This window comes from Schistocerca piceifrons, chromosome 7 (genome assembly GCF_021461385.2).
Source record: "Schistocerca piceifrons isolate TAMUIC-IGC-003096 chromosome 7, iqSchPice1.1, whole genome shotgun sequence".
In the NCBI taxonomy this organism is placed as follows: Eukaryota; Metazoa; Arthropoda; class Insecta; order Orthoptera; family Acrididae; genus Schistocerca; species Schistocerca piceifrons.
The window spans coordinates 409,684,231-409,706,845 of record NC_060144.1 but is presented as its reverse complement, the minus strand read 5'-3'; the positions used below and the strand labels follow the sequence as shown (position 1 = coordinate 409,706,845).

The window sequence follows — 22,615 nt, the reverse complement described above, 5'->3', positions numbered from 1 at the left end:
TACTACAACCCACATCCTTCTGAATCTGCTTAGTGTATTTATCTCTTGGTCTCCCTCTATGATTTTTACCCTCCACTCTGCCCTCCAATACTAAATTGGTGATCCCTTGATGCCTCAGAACATGCCCTACAAACCGATCCCTTCTTCTAGTTAAGTTGTGCCACATACTTCTCTTCTCCCCAATCCTATTCAATACTTCCTCATTAGTTATGTGATCTATCCATCTAATCTTCAGCATTCTTCTGTAGCACCACATTTCAAAAGCTTCTATTCTCTTCTTGTCCAAACTATTTATCGCCCATGTTTCACTTCCATACATGGCTACACTCCATACAAATACTTTCAGATACGACTTCCAGACACTTAAATCTATACTCGATGTTAACAAATTCCTCTTCTTCAGAAATGCTTTCTGTGGCATTACCAGTCTACATTTCATATCCTCTCTACTTCGACTATCATCAATTATTTTGCTCCCCAAATAGCAAAACTCCTTTACTACTTTAAGTGTCTCATTTCCTAATCTAATTCCCTCAGCATCACCCCACATAATTCGACTACATTCCATTATCCTCATTTTGCTTTTGTTGATGTTTATCTTATATCCTCCTCTCAAGACACTATCCATTCCGATCAACTGCTCTTCCAAGTCCTTTGCTGTCTCTGACAGAATTACAATGTCTTCGGGGAACCTCAATGTTTTTATTTCTTCTCCATGGATTTTAATTCCTACTCCAAATTTTTCTTTTGTTTCCTTCACTGCTTGCTCAATATACAGATCGAATAACATCGGGGAGAGGCTACAACCCTGTCTCACTCCCTTCCCAACCATTACTTCCCTTTCATGTCCCTCGACTCTTATAACTGCCATCTGGTTTCTGTACAAATTGTAAATAGCCTTTTGCTCCCTGTATTTTACCCCTGCTACCTTCAGAATTTGAAAGAGAGTATTCCAGTCAATACTGTCAAAAGCTTCCTCTAAGTCTACAAATGCTAGAAACATAGGTTGGCCTTTTCTTAATCTATTTTCTAAGATAAGTTGTAGGGTAAGTATTTCTACGAAATCCAAACTGATCTTCCCCGAGGTTGGCTTCTACTAGTTTTTCCATTCGTCTGTAAATAATTCGAGTTAGTATTTTGCAGCTGTGGCTTATTAAACTGATAGTTTGGTAATTTTCACATCTGTCAACACCTGCTTTCTTTGGGATTGGAATTATTATATTCTTCTTGAAGTCTGAGGGTATTTCGCCTCTCTCATACATCTTGCTCACCAGATGGTAGAGTTTTGTCAGGACGGCTCTCCCAAGGCTGTCAGTAGTTCTAATGGAATGTTGTCTACTCCCGGGGCCTTGTTTCGACTCAGGTCTTTGAGTGCTCTGTCAAACTCTTCACGTAGTATCATGTCTCCCATTTCATCTTCATCTACATCCCCTTCCATTTCCATAACATTGTCTTCAAGTACATTGCCCTTGTATAGACCCTCTATATACTCCTTCCACCTTTCTGCTTTCCCTTCTTTGCTTAGAACTGAGTTTCCATCTGAGCTCTTGATATTCATGCAAGTGGTTCTCTTTTTTCCCAAAGGTCTCTTTAATTTTCCTGTAGGCAGTATCTATCTTACCCCTGGTGAGAGAAGCCTCTACATCCTTACATTTGTCCTCTAGCCATCCCTGCTTAGCCATTTCGCACTTCCTGTCGATCTCATTTTTGAGACGTTTGTATTCCTTTTGGCCTGCTTCATTTACTGCATTTTTATATTTTCTCCTTTCATCAATTAAATTCAATATTTCTTCTGTTACCCAAGGATTTCTATTAGCCCTCGCCTTTTTATCTACTTGACCCTCTGCTGCCTTCACTACTTCATCCCTCAAAGCTACCCATTCTTCTTCTACTGTATTTCTTTCCCCCATTCCTGTCAATTGTTCCCTTATGCTCTCCCTGAAACTCTCTACAACCTCTGGTTTAGTCAGTTCATCCAGGTCCCATCTCCTTAAATTCCCGCCTTTTTGTAGTTTCTTCAGTTTTAATCAACAGTTCATAACCAATAGATTGTGGTCAGAGTCCACATCTGCCCCTGGAAATGTCTTACAATTTAAAACCTGGTTCCTAAGTCTCTGTCTTTCCATTATATAATCTGTCTGAAACCTGTCAGTATCTCCAGGCTTCTTCCATGTATACAATCTTCTTTTATAATTCTTGAACCAAATGTTAGCTATGATTAAGTTGTGCTCTGTGCAAAATTCTACCAGGCGGCTTCCTCTTTCATTTCTTAGCCCCAATCCTTATTCTCCTACTATGTTTCCTTCTCTCCCTTTTCCTACTGCCAAATTCCAGTCACCCATGACTATTAAATTTTCATCTCCCTTCACTATCTGAATAATTTCTTTTATCTCATCATACATTTCATCTATCTCTTCGTCATCTGCGGAGCTAGCTGGCATATAAATTTGTACTACTGTCGTACGCGTGGGCTTCGTATCTATCTTGGCCACAATAATGCGTTCACTATGCTGTTTGTAGTAGCTTACCTGCATTCCTATTTTTTTATTCATTATTAAACCTACTCCTGCATTACCCCTATTTGATTTTCTGTTTATAACCCTGTAGTCACCTGACCAGAAGTCTTGTTCCTCCTGCCACCAAACTTCACTAATTCCCACTATATCTAACTTTAACCTATCCATTTCCCTTTTTAAATTTTCTAACCTACCTGCCCGATTAAAGAATCTGACATTCCAAGCTCCGATCTGTAGAACGCCACTTTTCTTTCTCCTGATAATGACATCCTCTTGAGTAGTCCCCACCCCGAAATCCGAATGGGGGAATATTTTACCCAAGAGGACGCCATCATCATTTAATCATACAGTAAAGCTGCATGCCCTTGGGAAAAATTACAGCTGTAGTTTCCCCTTGCTTTCAGCCGTTCGCAGTATCAGCACAGCAAGGCCGTTTTGGTTAGTGTCAGATCAGTCAATCATCCAGACTGTTGCCCCCTGCAATTACTGAAAAGGCTGCTGCCCCTCTTCAGGAACCACATGTTTTTCTGGCCTCTCAACAGATACCCCTCCGTTGTGGTTGCACCTACGGTACAGCTATCTGTATCGCTGAGGCACGCAAGCCTCGCCACCAACGGCAAGGTCCATGGTTCACGGGGAGGGATTTGCATAATATTGAAGTGATATCCATTCTGCCCCTCCCAAAAAATTTAGGATACTGCAGCGCATCGTATAATTGATGTGTTTCAGCGACACGTAGAACTGTATTATTCCATCACTGACAAATTATATTATATGTATCACAGTCTTCGCCAACTATGAGAATTGGAACTTCATTGATGGTAGGTGCGTTGTGGTGTCCAACACACTGTCTGAATGGTGTTTTGTCAGATAGTGCTTGAATTGCATAGTTATCCACCGGTAAGTTGTCAATTGAAGTTTTAAATAATTTTATCAATGCATTGTGTTGGTGGAAAAATGTTTGCAAATAGGGCATAATGTACCATTTAGCGCCTGGAATTGCACACAGTATTGATCAGCTGTGCTTCATCACCACTCATAACATTGTAGAAATGTATGTTCAGAATTGGAAATGGATAGAAATGAACCAACATGATGACGTATTTATCTTTGAATTTTGAAAACAGGCATGTTCTGATCTTGGAAAACTTTGTTGGCTCCAAAAGATGTCATTTGAAACACTGAATTATATTAGCGAATGTTCTGCAAAAAATGTTTGCGATCAGGTGAGTCACCCAGAAACAATTCTTGCTGCAAGTTGGTCTTCTCATTCTGATGCGTGTGAGCGAGGGCTCACAAAAGCTCTCTTTTGATGCTCACTGCATGCTGGACTTCTGATTCTGGTGCCTGCAACGGGTAGGACATAAATGTCCTGTTCCAATTGTCGCAGCATGTCGACCTCCTGATTGTGATGCATATGAATAAGCAATTCATAAACAATCTGCTTCATTCCTTGCTGCATGTTGGTCTTAGGATTATGATGCATGTGATAGGTAGCACATGAACATTCTCTTTCAGTTCTTGCCACATGTTGATCTTGAGATTCTGATCCACTGGAATGAGTAATTCATAAATGATCTGCTTCATTGCTCGCTTGTCATTCCTCGCTTATTTGAGAGGCATTAATTCCCTTATTTCTACATGCTGCGCCAGTAGATCTACTAAGTGATGAACGTTTGGGAGGCATATTCTTTGACAAAGAAATTAACACAATATACCCTTGTACAACCAAAATATTGTTCACTGATTCACTAGAAGAAACAGAAAAAGTTACTGTTTGCACTGGAAAATTTTGATTAGATATAACCCACATTTATCGATATTGAGATGTGTAACACACCATGAAACATTAATCTGTTTGTTTCTGTCATATTCCAACATCTCGCATGCTTTTTCAAATACATTTGCCAGTACAACAAGTGTGCAACATACTGTATGTTAATTGTACTATGCCTATATCACACAAGTGGAAACAATAAGTCTGCAAAGTTTCATCACAATCGACTGAACAGTATGGCATTGCATAACATACGAACAAACACCCATACATTCATTTTTATGTGTTAGATGGTGTATCTCTCTCTTTTCTGCTGTTACAACCAAAATTTTTTATTGAACTGATCTCTTATACAGAGGCAAGCTATTGCATGACATGGCTATTTGCAGTACATCCAGTTTTTGTTCAACTTGCATCTCATATGAGCATGATATGAGGATGGGTAGACTGACAACTGAAACTAATCTAGCCATCATATTTTCATTTCTATATATATGTAGGCAGTTAACAGTTTTTTTTTAATTTTAAGGAATTACATTAGATCCTTTACTCCTTTCCTGAAATGTCATGGATCATTTAGTTAAAAAAAATAGCTGAGTAGTGTCAGAGGACAGTTTTTGTTTTTATCAAAGCACCTACTTTCTGTCCTGATAAATATATCCAAATCTATCTCTCAGTGAACTAGAGGTAATTCTCATAATTATCAGTGAGAGTGTATTGCCATTTACAAGATGTTGTTAGCATATTCTACAGAAGTGGCCTGCAGGAGCTCCTTCTGCCTGCGTGTTTTACATCCTTGAAAGCTCTCCTTCATTATGGGTTTTTTGAAATATGATATGCAAATAATGAGTGAATTCTGTTTTTCAACATTTACTGATTCGGAAGGTAAGCAAAGCAACGGATTCACTATCTTACGTCAGTGCAACCCAATTTTTATAATTTGGGATAAACATTAATGTTTCTTCATGTCAATTACATTACAGAATCTGGATGTATAAATATACGCAAATAGTTTGTTGCACTAAAATACACAATTATAGTACAATGAACTGGCATTGTTCTTCAGGTTATTTCCCCCTTAAGAAACACTTACCCTGTCCAACAGTCAGCATACATACGTAAGACGCTCTTGTTTGGAATTTGTTGCAGAATTCGTGTAGTCAGAACATCTGCAGCTGCATTGGATGGCGTGCATGCTAAAATACGGGCACCATCACAATTTTTCCATAACTGCAAAGCAACCATTAATAATAAATCAGTAGAATGTATTTGTCAACAAATGTATGGAACAGTGACAAGAAGTGAGGAAAACTGGAACCACATAATCAAGTAACAATATTTGTTGCTACAGAGAAGTGCAGTGGTATTCTGATAATGCCATAATATTGCCTTACAACTTGTGTAAGGCAGCTAATGGAGAATGAGGTCGTTTCATTTGGTGTCAGCAACAAAATATATGTTAGCCATGGATGGTCCCCTGTTTTTTCTATTGCAGTAAGAAGTAAGTTTGTGTTTCAGACTCCATTTTCTGGTCCCCCCCCCCCCCCCCCACGGTGTATCTCCCAACAAGAAAAATTCTAGTCCACAAAGAAGCTATTTCCATTGTGTTACGATGTAGTAACTCAGCATTAAAAAGAGACATACTGGACTGAACTCTCAAGAAACCATTCAAACAGTTAATGAGCTCACAACAGGCACTTTTACAAGGAACATGAGAAGCATCAGTTCTGTTGAGGTACACTACACAATTGATGAAAATTCTAAATTCATGCATTTCTAAGTTAATTTCTCTGCACCATTAACCATTATTTCCAAACAAAAACCATGAAATATGACACTTATTTAATTTATTTATTTATTGTGCCTGGTATGTTGTACAAAGATATAGGACATGGTTAACATTAATTGTATGACAGTTGTTTGAATTTTTATAAGACAATACAAACAGTATTAAAGTTAAATATTTTAAAATGAATAAGCTTACATGTATGATGGCATAAAAAATGGTCAAAAGCTAAAAACACATAGGGGACAATTTACATGTACATTGAATTAAAAACTGACATAAAGCTAAATACGCACAGAGGACAGTTTACATTCATATGGGAAGTAACAGCAATATATATGGGCTTACAATGCATGATGGGAATTAAGAAATTACAATAAGTACAAAAATATAGGCTTATTTCTGTACAGTCCTAACTCAGTTGACATACAGTGCAATTTATTTCAGTATATAAAGCACATACAGTGCAATTTATTTCAGTATATAAAGCAAGATTAAGAATAAGTAAAAATAAATTTAATGTGTTTTTTGATGAATAGTGAGCTTGTGTTCTTATTTTTTTGGGAAGGAATTTTGGAGAGTTACAGTAAATTTGCCTTTAAGTACTCATCAACAGAGTAAAAGGTGTGTGTGAAAAATAGTTATTTTATTTTTTTCCTGAATGACAGCCCTTCACTATTTCTTATGGTCATAAGAAGTTTATTGTACAGCTGAGTGACTATATTCTTGACACCAGCTTGACACCTACTTACTCTCTGGGGCAGCAGACAAAGTTCAAATTTGTTCTCGCATTGTGATCATGTATATCCCCTATTTATGGTGAAGAGGTGCATGTTTTTTTAACAGATAAGACTGTTTCTATTATATAAATATAGGCTACTGGTAAAATTTTCAAGTCTTTGAAAATTGGCTTTGCTGATGATCTAGGATGCTCATGCTTCATTATCTTTAATAGCCTTTTCCGCATTACAAAGATTTTTTTGTGTGATGACCCCAGCAGCGGATGCAATATGCTAAAATGGAATGAACAAGACCTCGGTACAATGTTTTTAATGTATCTATGTTGTTGCATGTTTAGCTGAGGATTCTAAAAGCGTAACAGAGGCTGCTCAGCTTATTCAGTACTTTATCCCTGTGCACATCCCATTTCAAAGTGTTATCTACCCACATTCCCCAAAATTTAATTGCTTTTACTTGATTGATTTCATGGCCTTCTATTAATATTGGTGTCATTTGAGCAGAGGGATTTTTTGATGGATAGAAGAGCATGTGTGATGTTTTATTTGCATTCAGAACCAGTTTATTTCTGTAGAGCCAGGACAGCAGCCAACTCTTTGTATCTGATATTTGATCAATCATTTGTTGCACTGATATGCTATTGAATAATAGATTTGTATCATCAGAAAATACTGTTGTTGTTGTTGTTGTTGTGGTCTTCAGTCCTGAGACTGGTTTGATGCAGCTCTCCATGCTACTCTATCCTGTGCAAGCTTTTTCATCTCCCAGTACCTACTGCAGCCTACATCCTTCTGAATCTACTTAGTGTATTCATCTCTTGGTCTCCCTCTATGATTTTTACCCTCCTCGCTGCCCTCCAATACTAAATTGGTGATCCCTCAATGTCTCAGAACATGTCCCACCAACCGATCCCTTCTTCTAGTCAAGTTGTGCCACAAACTTCTCTTCTCCCCAATTCTATTCAATACCTCCTCATTAGTTATGTGATCTACCCATCTAATCTTCAGCATTCTTCTGTAGCACCACATCTCGAAAGCTTCTATTCTCTTCTTGTCTAAACTATTTATTGTCCACATTTTGCTTCCATACATGGCTACACTCCATACAAATACTTTCTGGAACGACTTCCTGACACTTAAATCTATACTCGATGTTAACAAATTTTTCTTCTTCAGTAACGCTTTCCTTGCCATTGCCAGTCTACATTTTATATCCTCTCTACTTCGACCATCATCAATTATTTTGCTCCCCAAATAGCAAAACTCCTTTACTACTTTAAGTGTCTCATTTCCTAATCTAATTCCCTCAGCATCACTCGACCTAATTCGACTACATTCCATTATCCTCGTTTTGCTTTTGTTGATGTTCATCTTATACCCTCCTTTCAAGACACTGTCCACTCTGTTCAACTGCTCTTCCAAGTCCTTTGCTGTCTCTGACAGAATTACATTGTCATCGGCTAACCTCAAAGTTTTTATTTCTTCTCCATGGATTTTAATACCCACTCTGAACTTTTCTTTTATTTCCTTTATTGCTTGCTTAATATACAGATTGAATAACATCAGGGAGAGGCTACAACCCTGTCTCACTCCCTTCCCATCCATTGCTTCCCTTTCATACCCTTCGACTCTTATAACTGCCATCTAGTTTCTGTACAAATTGTAAATAGCCTTTCGCTACCTGTATTTTACCCCTGCCACCTTTAGAATTTGAAAGAGAGTATACCAGTCAACATTGTCAAAAGCTTTCTCTAAGTCTACAAATGCTAGAAGCACAGGTTTGCCTTTGCTTAACCTATTTTCTAAAATAAGTCGTAGGGTCAGTATTGCCTCACGTGTTCCAACATTTCTATGGAATCAAAACTGATCTTCTCCAAGGTTGGCTTCTACTAGTTTTTCCATTCGTCTGTAAAGAATTCGTGTTAGTATTTTGCAGCTGTGGCTTATTAAACTGATAGTTTGGTAATTTTCACATCTGTCAACACCTGCTTTCTTTGGGATTGGAATTACTATATTCTTCTTGAAGTCTGAGGGTATTTCGCCTGTCTCATACATCTTGCTCACCAGATGGTAGAGTTTTGTCAGGACTGGCTCTCCCAAGGCTGTCAGTAGTTCTAATAGAATGTTGTCTACTTCGGGGGCCTTGTTTCGACTCAGGTCTTTAAGTGCTCTGTCAAACTCTTCATGCAGTATCATATCTCCCATTTCATCTTCATCTACATCTCTTCCATTTCCATAATATTGTCCTCAAGTACATCGCCCTTGTATAGACCCTCTATATACTCCTTCCACCTTTCTGCTTTCCCTTCTTTGCTTAGATCTGGGTTTCCATCAAAGCTCTTGATATTCATACAAGTGGTTCTCCTTTCTCCAAAGGTCTCTTTAATTTTCCTGTAGGCAGTATCTATCTTACCCCCAGTGAGATAAGGCTCTACATCCTTACATTTGTCCTCTAGCCATCCCTGCTTAGCCATTTCGCACTTCCCGTCGATCTCATTTTTGAGATGTTTGTATTCCTTTTTGCCTGCTTCATTTACTGCATTTTTATATTTTCTCCTTTCATCAATTAAATTCAATTTTTCTTCTGTTACCCAAGGGTTTCTACTAGCCCTCGTCTTTTTACCTATTCGATCCTCTGCTGCCTTCACTATTTCATCCCTCAAAGCTACCCATTCTTCTTCTACTGTATTTCTTTCCCCCAATCCTGTCAATCGTTCCCTTATGCTCTCCCTGAAACTCTGTACAACCTCTGATTCTTTCAGTTTATCCAGGTCCCATCTTCTTAAATTCCCACCTTTTTGTAGATTCTTCAGTTTTAATCAACAGTTCATAACCAATAGATTGTGGTCAGGGTCCACATCTGCCCCTGGAAATGTCTTACAATTGTAAGTACAGAAGAAAATTTAAGAAGGTTCATTAATAAGAAGCCGAAAGAAAAGAGGACTCGGGACAGAGCCTTGTGGCACACCATAGGTAATTAGGGCTTTACTAGAGCAAGTTCTTTCTTTGCTAGTGCTAGATACTTCAACTACTTGCATACTATTTGTTAATTATGACTCAAATCACTGATTACACTGATTATACATATCTCAGATGCATATGTGTCTACTTTCTGAAGCAATATCTGTTGTTTAACCAAATCAAATGCTTGGGTTATGTCAATGAACTATCCAGAGGAGAATTCTCTGTGATTGAAAGAAGAGATTATTTGGTCACAGAGAGCAAAAAGGCCTTCTTTAACAGATCTGTGCTTGCTAAACCCATACTGATGTTCAGAAAATAAGTTTTCTAATTCAGGAATTCTAATACATGACTGCACATGGCTTTTTCAATTACCTTTGATAGTGCTGGTAAGAGGGACATTATTTATGTCATATGGATGACTTTTCAAATTTTGAAGAGTTCCAGAAAGTAGCCATTGCTTAATGAACTGTTTATTACATCACAAATGGGTCCAGCAATTTCTGTGGCAATATTTTTTATTAAATGATCAGGCAAACCACCAGTACCACAAGAATGTGAGATTCTTGTTTCTCTGATGATTCTTATCACCTCTGCAGCTGATGTTGGTGTTAAGAAGAGTGACCTGTCTCTTTTTTTTAGTTCTATTTCAAAAGTTTTTTGTGATTTGGTCATTCCTGAAGAAATACTGTTTTATGTTATTTGTGAAATGTGCATTAAACAATTCACTTATTTCTTTAGGATCTCATTCTTTTTTCCCCATTCTCTTTTAGAAAATCAGGCAGTGGTTGTTTAGGCTTGTTTCTGTAGTACCACTGACAACTTTCCATGCAGCTTTACTCTTTTATTTGTATTTTTAATGTACTGGTTCACTGAGAGCTTTTTTGCGTTGGATGTCACTTTTTGAAGAATTTTTTAAAAATAATTTTAAAAATTAGGGCATCTGTCACTTTTACTTTCCATGTATAGTCTTTTCTTAGTTTTGCAGAAGGTGAGTATCCCTTGTGTGATCCACCCTTTGTATTCAGGTTTCCTGCAGGTCCTAGTTACTTGCTTCTTAAGAGGGAAGGCAATATCAGAACAATGGCACAGTGTGTCAGCAAAATTCTTAGCCATTTTGTCAGTGGCTTCTTCTATGTAAACATTTTCTCAAAGTTGTTTTAACAAATCTTTAAGTAACTGTAAACTTTCAGGATCATTAATGCACTCCTGTGAATTATTTTAGGTGAGGTGGACATGGAATTTTTTTTATATGGCAGGCTTACATCAAACAGGTGGCCTTGGTGGTCAGAGAGACCATTTGACAAGTTCTCAAGTTTTATTAATGGGGCAGGGTAACAATTTACAATGATTGTGTCAATGGAATAAGAAGAAGTGGAGTTCTTCTAGTAGATTCTTTTACAATATTTTTCATGGAGAGTGTTGCGAGCACATTTATTAAATCATTGGCTTCATGCGAAGCTGCTAAATTTACATTAAAATCAGAGCACACAATAATAATAAATTGTAGGTTATAGATCAGCACTAAATCAAAGAAACCTTGTTATCAAAGGCTTTCAAGTATCATGTAGCAGGAACTATATCAGGATAAGCACATGCACGCAGCTGTGAAACATATTAGGTAATCCACTGATAATTCTGAGAACAAAATCAAAGAAAGGAAATGGAAAAGTCTATAAGGGAACAAAATGATCTAGTATTTCAACATAATTACCAGATGATTCAAGACATACACAAAGTAAGCCTCTTCAATGCTCATTTTCTAAAAAAATTGAGGAATCAGTGAATGAATCTGCATACTACAACTATGGCCATGTAAATCAGGAAAATAAATTACCATCTTAAAAATAATATTTGGGTTGGTAAAATATTAAAAGCATATTCTTCTGATATAGTCACTGTACTCAGCTGTATATTAAATGAATCACTTTCACAAGGTATCTTTCTATGCAGGCCAAAAGTGTGCAGTTGTTGGACCTCTGTTTAAGAAAGGTAACAGGACATACATTGATAATTAGTAACCCATTTCACTATAGACATCCTTATCAAAAGTTTTGGGAAAGATAATGTACTTAGGGACAGCTGGGCATATCTGCAAATATAAGATTCACTTACCTTGTGTTAAAATAGCTGAATGACAAGGTTTTATTAATGGACTTTTTTATGATGTGTCCACAGCATTTCACTGTGCAAAACACAAGCTTCTTCCAGAGAAAATTAAAGTTTATGAATTTTGAGGTACAACAACTAAGTGGTTCACATTATATTTAACTGATGGGAAGCAAAGGATCAATTAGATAGCTCATTTGGGTCTTGCGATGAATGTTCTTTGAAATGGGGGCAAATTATTATTTGTGTTCCATATGGGTTGAGTTCTAGAGGCATTCCTATTCTTATTATAAATACAATAAGTGAATCTAATCTAAACTACTACTATACACTGACAAAACATTAATAGTGGTTTTTGCAGGCGATGCAAGCATCCCAATCAAGCCCAAATGAAAACAGCAGGAGTCATAAACAAAATATTCAAAAGTATTATTGATTGGCTCTTGTTGAATGGTTCATCATTTGACTTATGAAAAAAACATATTTGATTCAGTTTTGTACAAGGCTTAATATATCATCATCATCAGTAAGGATACAGTATGAGGAGAAAGGAAATATACGTCTACAGGTTCTCAGTATACGCTCATGTGGTTAATGGCTGACACTACAGATCATATACCATTATATACATACTGTATTATACTATTATACATGCAGATCAAATACTATTACCAGTATACAGAGTCATGTTACCTACAAAACTGGATTTCATGTCAGTACCATGACCTCTAATAAATATCAATACAGAATCAATTTTTGACAGTGTAATGGGACATCTTCCTCTAGCATTACTAAATTATTATTTTTTTAGGAACATTTGAAATTATGAATTATTGGCACAGTTAAAAATGTTATTATTAATTACACAATTGTGCACTATGTACTATGTTTATTTCTGGATTCATTTATGGAATAATAATCAAAATTAATAATGTAGCCGATACTAGCAGAAATTCATTTGTTAAGAAAAATTGTAAACCCTTTGGAATATTGTTATTTACACAGAGTGTGGGAGAGTGGCAAGCATGCCTCTATGGTAGAAGGATGTATTTTTCTGCGGACAATGTAATTTTGGCTCTGTTAATGTGAAAAATCAAGATACTGTATTATATACTAAAATAAGAGAAAATATATTTACATAAAAACAAAAATTCTGCAACAACAGTCTTCAAAATTATTGAGTTCAATTCAATTGTGAGGACCTAAAATGTGACATTTTTCAGCTTCAGGAATGAGACCCCTAAACAAGAAGAACTGGAGCCAACTCAACATGGAAAGATAACTAAACTAGAAAGTTTATTGTAGCCTTCGCTCCTCTCAAACCTTCATAAAAGACTGTAGATGCAATTAGGAAGGAGGGGAGAGATTACAAGTGTGGGCATTGTCCATGATTAATTGGCAAATAAGGAAGTTTCGTTTGTTGCAGAAATTGTTTTATTTCATTGATTTTTGAAATTGATGTACAAATTAATTTCCGGTCGTGTGGAGCAAACCTGAAGGCTGTCCAACAAAGGATCTTTACACCAACAGTGACGATGTACTACCAATAATAATGGACTGGATCAATGAAAGTGAAGAGGACTTAACTACTATAACTAGGGACATTGAAAAGGAAATATAAGTAAAACTATTTGCGAAGTTAATTTCTTTGTGGACTCATGTGCTTGTTAACAAAATAAATAGGAACAAAAACAAAAGTGAGGTACAAATGAAAGCTACAGATTCCAGTCAGGACATGTTTGAGCCAAGTCGAATCATAGACAGTAAAGAAAGACTACTGTTTCTCAGTTAATTTTGGCAAAACTAGAGGAAATGAAGACAGACAACAATAGCAAATTTAGTGCAATTAATGATCAGTTAACTGAAGTAAGAGCAGATAATGATAGCAAACTTGCTTCACTACAAGGACAATTAAATGACTTGAAAACTGAAGACAATAGTAAAATGGACATAATACACGATCACATAAGAAAACTTAGTAATCAAGTTTCAGGGATAAAAAATGTGTTGTCCAAGAGGTTAAAAAGTCTGAATTAAAAAGTTAATGTTTTAGAAAAAAATTTTAATGTTTTAGAAAATGAGATTGTAGCTGAGTCAGTGAAATAATCAAAGAGTGTTGATGACATCATAGTTGAACAGAAAGCTGTAGTGGAAAAACTGTTTGTGTTTGGAACTACCACCCAACAAAATGTCCCCAGTTTAAACTAAATAATTTTAAATGTAAAAAAACAAAATGCAAACTGATGCAACTGTTTTAGATCAAAAAATTTCAGCAGTTCAGGAAAGTTGTATTAACAAAAATCTGTGTGCAAACAATGGTATTGCATGGTCCAACACTCCTATCAAAAGTTTTCAATCAGATAATTAACATCCAGTGGATTTTCTGCACAACTGCAGAGATAGCTTTATGTTAGGCATGAATGATAATAAAAAAAAATTAATTTGTTAAAAGATTTCTTGAAGGCGAAGTGCTGTCGTGGTTAAATTTAAATTTGAGTCATGTGAAACATATCAGAGTTTCGAGAAAAGTTTTTTAAATAAATTTTGGTGAGAAGCAGAACAGGGGAGAAACAAAAGTGAATTTTTTAATAGTCCTAATTATAGGAATAGGGTCAGCACTTTGAAAGAGTTTTGTGTGAACCAACTTAAAAAATTAGCACACCTTGGCAAACTATTTGATGAAATGACCTTGACTGATGCGCTTAAAAGGAGATTACCAGAAAGGTTGCAGTTGGATTTGGTACATGGACTTGATGATTGTCTTGAACAGTTTTTATGATAAGTTGAAAAGCTGGATAGGCCAGTAGAAAGAAGTATGTACCATAATAATAGGAATGATAGAAATCACAAAGAGATTAATCACAGAAACAGAGATAATGGTAACCTCCATTAGGATCAAAGTATCAACAGAGAGGTAAATTCTGAACAGCAGCTGGATAGGAATAATGGGAATAACCATGTCCGTTTTAATAGAAGAAACATTCATAGAAGTCACTACTCAGCAGTTTGCCACAATGAAGGTCCACAGTTTTGGGGCGAAGAAACATAACAAGCACAGGACCCCTAAGTTACACTTGCAATTAGACAGTAATAACAGTGTTAATGATATGGCAGATGTATCTGAAACTGAACGGAAGGGATATCAGATTTGTCATTTATGTTTTTATCAAAAATTTTTTGATACTATGTTTAATTATGGTGATGTAAATGCTAATCGCAAATGTGAGATAGTGGGAATTTTGATGTAGTATGTACTAATGATATATTCTTTTGGGCAAAAAACAGTATTATTGATGTATATAAATCAGGTGATGACTGTATTGGATCTGAACTAGGTAGTATTTTGGGTGTAGATGTGAAAGAGTGGTGTGAAGTAACTGAGGTTAGTAAGTCTGAGAGAGGTAAATGAAGAGGTATGAGACTTGTATTGTCAGTGATGTTGATGGAGCAATTTTGGAGGACTATTGTGGAGTTTAAGAATTATGAAGTTTCAGAGTTATTTGTAAATTATGTTGACAAAACAGGTAAGGTAAGTGATGTATATGATGTTGTAAGGGAGGGTCATGGAATACCAGTCCAGTCAAAACAGTTTTTCATTAATGTCATGCAGAGTAATGATGCAAACAGTGAAGGTGAGGTATCTGTGAAGCTGGAGAATAAAGGTTAAAACTTCTTGAAGTTTGTTTGGGACTAGATTGATAATAACTTAGATAAAGGTGCATTTTGGAATAAGTTAGCTGTGGTTAGTCAGAATTTATATCCCAATTGGTGGAATGAAGTGAAAGAGGATCTAAGAAGGAAGTGTAATTTTGACAGTAATGTGTTTTGTGTACCTTCTGTAACAAGTGATGTTAGTTGTGTCATGGAACTATTCATTGTGTTCAATCTTCACCTCACAACATGAATAATCAAAGAAATGTTATGATACTTGTAAAGTTGATAAAACCTTGTGAAGACAGTTTGGATGGAGCATTTGATGAAATTGAAGGTGATCTTTTGCATGAAGTGTCTGACAACATAGAGGATAATTCAGATTTTGGGTCTCCTTACATCAAGATTAAGATTGATCAGAGGGAAGGCAACTGTTTGATTGATACAGGTAGTCCAATTTGTGGTATATCTGAACAATTTAGAGACAAGATCGAGTGTAGTAAGAATTTTGTGGAAATGCCCATTGTAGGTGTAAAGATAAGAGGAGCTGCAGGTAATCAAAGCAAATTAGCAAAATCTCAGGTACTTTTAACTTTCAGTATAGAAGACAAGACCTTTTAACATGGATACATAGTGATCCCTAGTCTGGAAGAAAATGTAATTCTCAGTATGGATTGGATAGAGAAAGTGGAGGCTTGTTTCAGCTGGAGTGCTAAAGAATTGTTTAATTTGGAACCTAAAAGTAATACATATGTGAAAACTAATTTCTGTATTTTAAACTGTCGGAAAAGTTGTGACTATTGCAAAACATTGTGAACCAAGGTGAGTACCAGATGTCTGATGACAACATAAATTTTGATGAGACTGAGGATCAGGATTTTGAAAGTGTAGTAGATTCTATAGTGTGGGAAGCTACAACTCTTAATGACCAACAACAGGAACAACTTAGGAATTTGTTATTGGAGTTTGAAATACATACAAAGTTTGCCACAGTAATCCCATTCCTGATGTCCAGGCGGAGCTTCAAGGAATCCTCAGAACCTTAGGCCCCCTACAAAACCTTTCACCTGACTCCATCAACTTCCTGACCCCACCGACACTCTGCACCCCTACCTTCTACCTACTTCCTAAAATTCACAAACCCGAACATCCCGGCCGCCCCATTGTAGCTGGTTACCAAGCCCCCACAGAACGTATCCCTGCCTATGTGGATCAACACCTTCAACCCATTACATGCAGTCTCCCATCCTTCATCAAAGACACCAACCACTTTCTCGAACGCCTGGAATCCTTACCCAAACTGTTACCCCCGGAAACCATCCTTGTAACCATCGATGCCACTTCCCTATACACAAACATCCTGCACGTCCAGGGCCTCGCTGCGTTGGAGCACTTCCTTTCACGCCGATCACCTGGCACTCTACCTAAAACCTCTTTCCTCATTACCTTAGCCAGCTTCATCCTAACTCACAACTTCTTCACTTTTGAAGGTCAGACATACCAACAATTAAAGGGAACAGCCATGTGCACCAGGATGGCCCCCTCGTATGCCAACCTATTTATGGGTCGCTTAGAGGAAGCATTCTTGGTTACTCAGGCCTGCCAACCCAAAGTTTGGTACAGATTTATTGATGACATCTTCATGATCTGGACTCGCAATGAAGAAGAACACCAGTATTTCCTCTCCAACCTCAACTCCTTTGGTTCCATCAGATTCATCTGGTCCTACTCCATATCCCATGCCACTTTCCTCAACGCTGACCTCCATCTGTCCAATGGCCAGCTTCACACATCCGTTCACATCAAACCCACCAACAAGCAACAGTACCTCCATTATGACAGCTGCCACCTATTCCATATCAAATGGTCCCTTCCCTACAGCCTAGGTCTTCGTGGCACACGAATCTGCTCCAATCCTGAATCCCTGAACCATTACACCAACAACCTGAAAACAGCTTTCGCATTCCGCAACTACCCTCCCGACCTGGTACAGAAGCAAATAACCAGAGCTACTTCCTCATCCCCTCAAACCCAGAACCTCCCACAGAAGAACCCCAAAAGTGCCCCACTTGTGACATGATACTTTCTGGGACTGGATCAGAATATGAATGTGGCTCTCCAGCAGGGATACGACTTCCTCAAATCCTGCCCTGAAATGAGAGCCATCCTTCATGAAATCCTCCTGAAATATTACTGTATCTCAATGCTACCTATCAGAGCCCCTCGGAGAGCATTAAAGATAAACACCAGTCCTAATTGCCCAATTGTAAAGTGACCCGTTTCCAAATTACATACAAAAATAACCACTATTTCAGTATACACATAATTCGAAAATGATGCTTTGCTGATTAACATTGTTCTTATGTGAAAAACACAATATAAATGTGAAATTAATACTGTAACTAATTGAAAGAAATGTAGCACATGGTCAGGATGTACCAGTAAACCTATCATTATAAAATTACTACAGCAAATTAAATAGAACATATAAATAAAGCATGTTAATTGAATCTCCGATATATGTCAGCACTATAATTCAGGCACTAGTTGATTTGTTATAAACAAATTTAGAAATGTAATTGTTACCTGTAACAAAATTAGACAGAAAATGTTATATTAACTCGTAACTAAGTTGAAAATAGGTTCACCTTGTTCAGCACTGAGATTGTAAATTTTTAGCAATGTGTAGCTCATATTCGGTTTAACTTTTAATTGTGATTTTACATAAAATTGTAATTTTTCATTGTAGGTAATTGTTAACAAAAGTATAAATAGAGGTCACACAGGCGCCTTGGGGCACTCGTTTTTTGGCTAGGGTTGCGAGCAAATGTATTGTAGGCTCACTCGTTTGTTGATTGTTATGAACTCTGTGTCGTTTGATGTCAATTTTGGGTACATGTGATGTAACCGGTACAGTTCACTAGGCTCGGACACCAGAGTCCAGGAAATATATTGGTGTTAAAACTGCACTGTACTTTGGAATTTATTTGGGAGTCTTCCGCAATCCTTTTCATAGGCTGCACAGCGACGAGACGAATCCAGAAATTTTACAACACCCAGAGAACTAAACAACTCTCACTGTTGGTAGAATTGACGTGAAAACAACAGCACATCGACTGGGCATTTCACTCAAAAGTCAAAACATTTGCAACGCGGAGGTGGGAAAATATAAACATCTCAACGTGGTGGAGGAGCTGGGATCAAGTGGAAGACTGTGCAGAGGACGACTCGCAAGAATTCTATGTACAAGAGGCAGGAACCATAATCTTGTACGTTGCAGACTGTGCCACGGACGTTGCCAGGAGCAAAAGTGATATTCTGGAATGACATCGCGAATGAATCAGATAAGTACCTCTTTTAATTGTGTCCTACAATTTTCTGTTTTTGTTTCATTGTGTACGTGTGGCAATTTCACCTGATAGGCAGGAAAGTGTTTTGTCTAGTGTCTAGCCACTTTGATCAAAATCAGCGAAACTCAGTTAAATCAAATAGGCATGACCACGCGGTCAGGCCGTCAATTTCATGCTTCAACTCCAAATGTACACTTAAACAGTGAAGCAAATTCCGTGAGCAGTAGTTGTTCGCCTTTTCATGGTTTTTTGGGAGCAAATCAGCAACCTAATTTAATTGATCAGATATCTCAACTGTTGAATAATAAACTAGAACAACTGATAACTCAAAATAACCAATTAGGTAGCAACATTAAAGAGGTCACAGAAAAGCTGGACCAAAATTTGAAATCATTAAGAGAAGAAATCAACGCAACAAATAACAAAGTACAAATTGTTGCATGTGACACAGAAAGGGTAGAAACCAAAGTTGACTGTTTGGAGGCTTTCACAATCTCTGAATTTAAAGAAACAAACAAAAGCATTGAATTAGTTAACGAACATGTCAAAAACACGGAAGTAGTCGTTTTAAATAAATTAGTGAACCAAAAAGATGAGTTAAAAACATTGCAGGAACTCATTATTTCAGAAAAAGAATTGGTAGAGAAAAGATTGAAATAAAATTCTGAAGTTGTTTCTGATAAGATATCTCGTATTGACGAGAAAGTAGAAAGTGTAACAATAGAACTGGAAACAGTCAGCTCTGAAGTTTCAAAATTGCAAAATAATATAATGTCCAATTTTGATTCAAACCAGATGTTTGTGCATAGTTGTAACAATGTTAGTTTAAAATGTTACCCAGGTGATGCGAAATTGCATCCAGTTGACTTTGTGCATCAGTGCAAAGACAGTTTCCAACCTAACATGCCAGAGTCTGCTAAAGTTAAATTAGCGAAACGTTTTTTGGATGGTGAAGCCCTTACATGGGCAAACCAAAACATTGATACAAAAACTACGTCTTTTGCCGATTTTGAACGCCAATATTGGCAAAGTTTTGGTCGGAAAACAAACAGGCAAGAATAAAATCCGAATTTCTTAACGGTAGCAAACATCACAAGGTCTTGCAATTAACATGCGAGAATTTTGTGAAAAACAATTAGGGACATTGTCACATTTGAGCAAACCTTTGGACGAACTGATACAGATTGACGCACTGAAACGGCGCCTACCACACCGTTTTCAGTGGGGACTTGTATATTGACCAGATGACAGTGTTGACGAATTTTTACATTATGTGGACAAAATTGACCGTGCATGGCAGAATGATGACAGACAGTACAATCAAATCCTCAGAAACACTCACAATAGGAATGGGGGGTCACAACAATATAATGGACACTTCTCATAGCAACATACAAGTGGGTTACCATACATTTCTTTTGCGTGATAACATATGAGGTGGCAAATTTTCCACACAGTTACCAAAGAATGGAGAGCAGAATCAACATGAACAATAGTAACAGTCATCCATGTTTTCCCACCTTCAACAGCAACATCTGTTAAACAAAATCAATATTTTATAATGGTACAGCCTCCCTTAGGACTCATATGAGATGTCCGATAACAACTTTTTTTTATATGCATCCAGAAAGTTATAGGACAATACAGTGCTTCCTAAGGCCTTGTATGTGTGTCTTTATATATATAATTCTGTTCTATTTGATAAAAAAAACCTTGATATTCATTGCAAAAGCATATGGAATGTTCTGGAAGGACGTGCTTTGTCATAATTATCGGTGGATTGTTATCATTGATAAAATTATGTACATATACTAAATTAAGTAACTAATCAAGAGTTTGAAGTAATAAGACCTTAGAAATAAATAACTAGAGACTGAAGAGATGTTAGCATGAAAAATCAATGTTTCTAATTAACAAAATGGTAATCTAAAAATCCAGAAGACCTCACTATCTGAAACAGCTCAAAAGTTATTACCAAGCAATGTATTTTCATTTGTTATTTATTTTTATGTCTTCCCCTGTAATTAATATTCTTTGTAATTACATTTCTAATTAACTCTCCAATTGTTTACATCTCACACTTTTCCGATTTCCAGAATTTGAGGCCTTACTTGTGCATTTTGTGTATGTAAGCAGATAAAGCACGAGCTCTGTGCTACCATTGAATATTAGTAACCAAATCCAAACTGTAATTAATTACATAACTAAAATAATACAAAAGACATTATTGTAATTAAAGTTCAGAATGATTTTCGTATGGAAAACTAAAGATATTACTACAAAAGATTGTCACTGAATATTCTATTTTATACCTTATTCGGCTGTAACATCAGTTTATTTACATTTTGTAAATTTTAATTGTAACATCAAAATTGTACAAAATTAATAATGCTCTATTTTGGAAGTTATTGTTAAAATTCTATATAAAGCAATGCATTGAGTGGTCAGTTTTGAAGTTACTTTTGGAAGTCAAAGATATCAGTGAAGTTTGTCCATGTTTTGTTTACATGACGAGTGTACAGTTTGGATGTCAATTAATGTGAATTAATTTTGTGAAGCATGAAAATTTCGCATTCATTCACCAATCAACCAGGCAGAAGAAACTTGAGTAACATTCAACATGAATCATTACAGTGTCCACCATGAAACACTGATGGATCACACAGAACATCAATCACCTTAGCCACATGAACATTCATACTGTAGTCAGTCAGGACATACAAACCTGCCTTGTATGTATACTTATCCAAACATGGAATAAAATCACACATTACAGATCTTCTCAAACACTTGAGTTCAGTAACATTAGTTCTACATGTCATTGCAAATTTGGTGATGAAAGTTTTATAAAATTAGTTTGTTTTGTATACTTCCATTCATCGAGGTCATATGGAATAATTTTTTGAGGCAATTTCACACACAGATACAAAGTATTAATTGCACAGATACAAAGTACTAATTGAATGGAAAATGTGCTGTAAATCTAATTTTCATCACTGAACTATCACACATCCAGTTAAATGCACTTACAATATTATATCAAGGTAACATGTAGTTAAGGAGATATTACATCATAAACAATGAGAGGAGAGAAAAATTGCGAATATGTTTAAATTTATTACTTCTTTGCTACCTACTCCATTCACAATGCATTTTGCAGACAGTATCCAGATGGGTCACTGAATGTACCTACACAATTAAATCATTGTAAGATGCATAGCTCAAGAGATATGACATGATAAATACTGAGATGTGTGAAAAAATGTTGCAACATTTATGAAGTTTTAATACATTTATTCCCTACTGCTAAGACATTCCTACAGTTGAGTCAACTTAAAGAAATCCCAAACAAATGGCAGTGCTTTTGACAGCTTTCAACACCAAAGCACAAATGGCTGTAGGTGAAAATGATTGCTATCTACAGAGCTATGGAGAGACTTTGCCATACAGATATTTACAAAATTGTGTTGTAGACATGAGAGCAGCTGCTCCTAGCATACAGAAATAGTCTAGGATATTACACTCCAAACACAGTTAAGTTTTTGCTTTTGTTTGCATGTGTGTGTGTTTGTGTGTGTGCATGTGTCCAAGACAGAGACAGGGAGAAAGAGAAGAGTTATGGATAGACAGGTAGAATGAATGAAGTGAAGCATGGGAAGAAGGGTATTTAATTTTAGAGGGTGGTAATAGGCAGTATTGTGGCAAAGAGTGACACAGTGATGTGTATT

At 36.6% G+C, this 22,615-nt stretch overlaps 1 protein-coding gene across 1 annotated transcript in view; it reads right to left on the bottom strand.

The window, feature by feature from the left end:
* The window catches only part of LOC124805352 (putative helicase MOV-10), a 447,080-nt gene that overhangs the window by 133,854 nt on the left and 290,611 nt on the right, over nucleotides 1-22,615 (bottom strand). Inside the window, exon 12 of the mRNA XM_047265888.1 lies at nucleotides 5,387-5,523. Coding sequence (XP_047121844.1) covers nucleotides 5,387-5,523 — 137 coding nt within the window. The remainder of the gene's footprint in view (nucleotides 1-5,386; nucleotides 5,524-22,615) is intronic.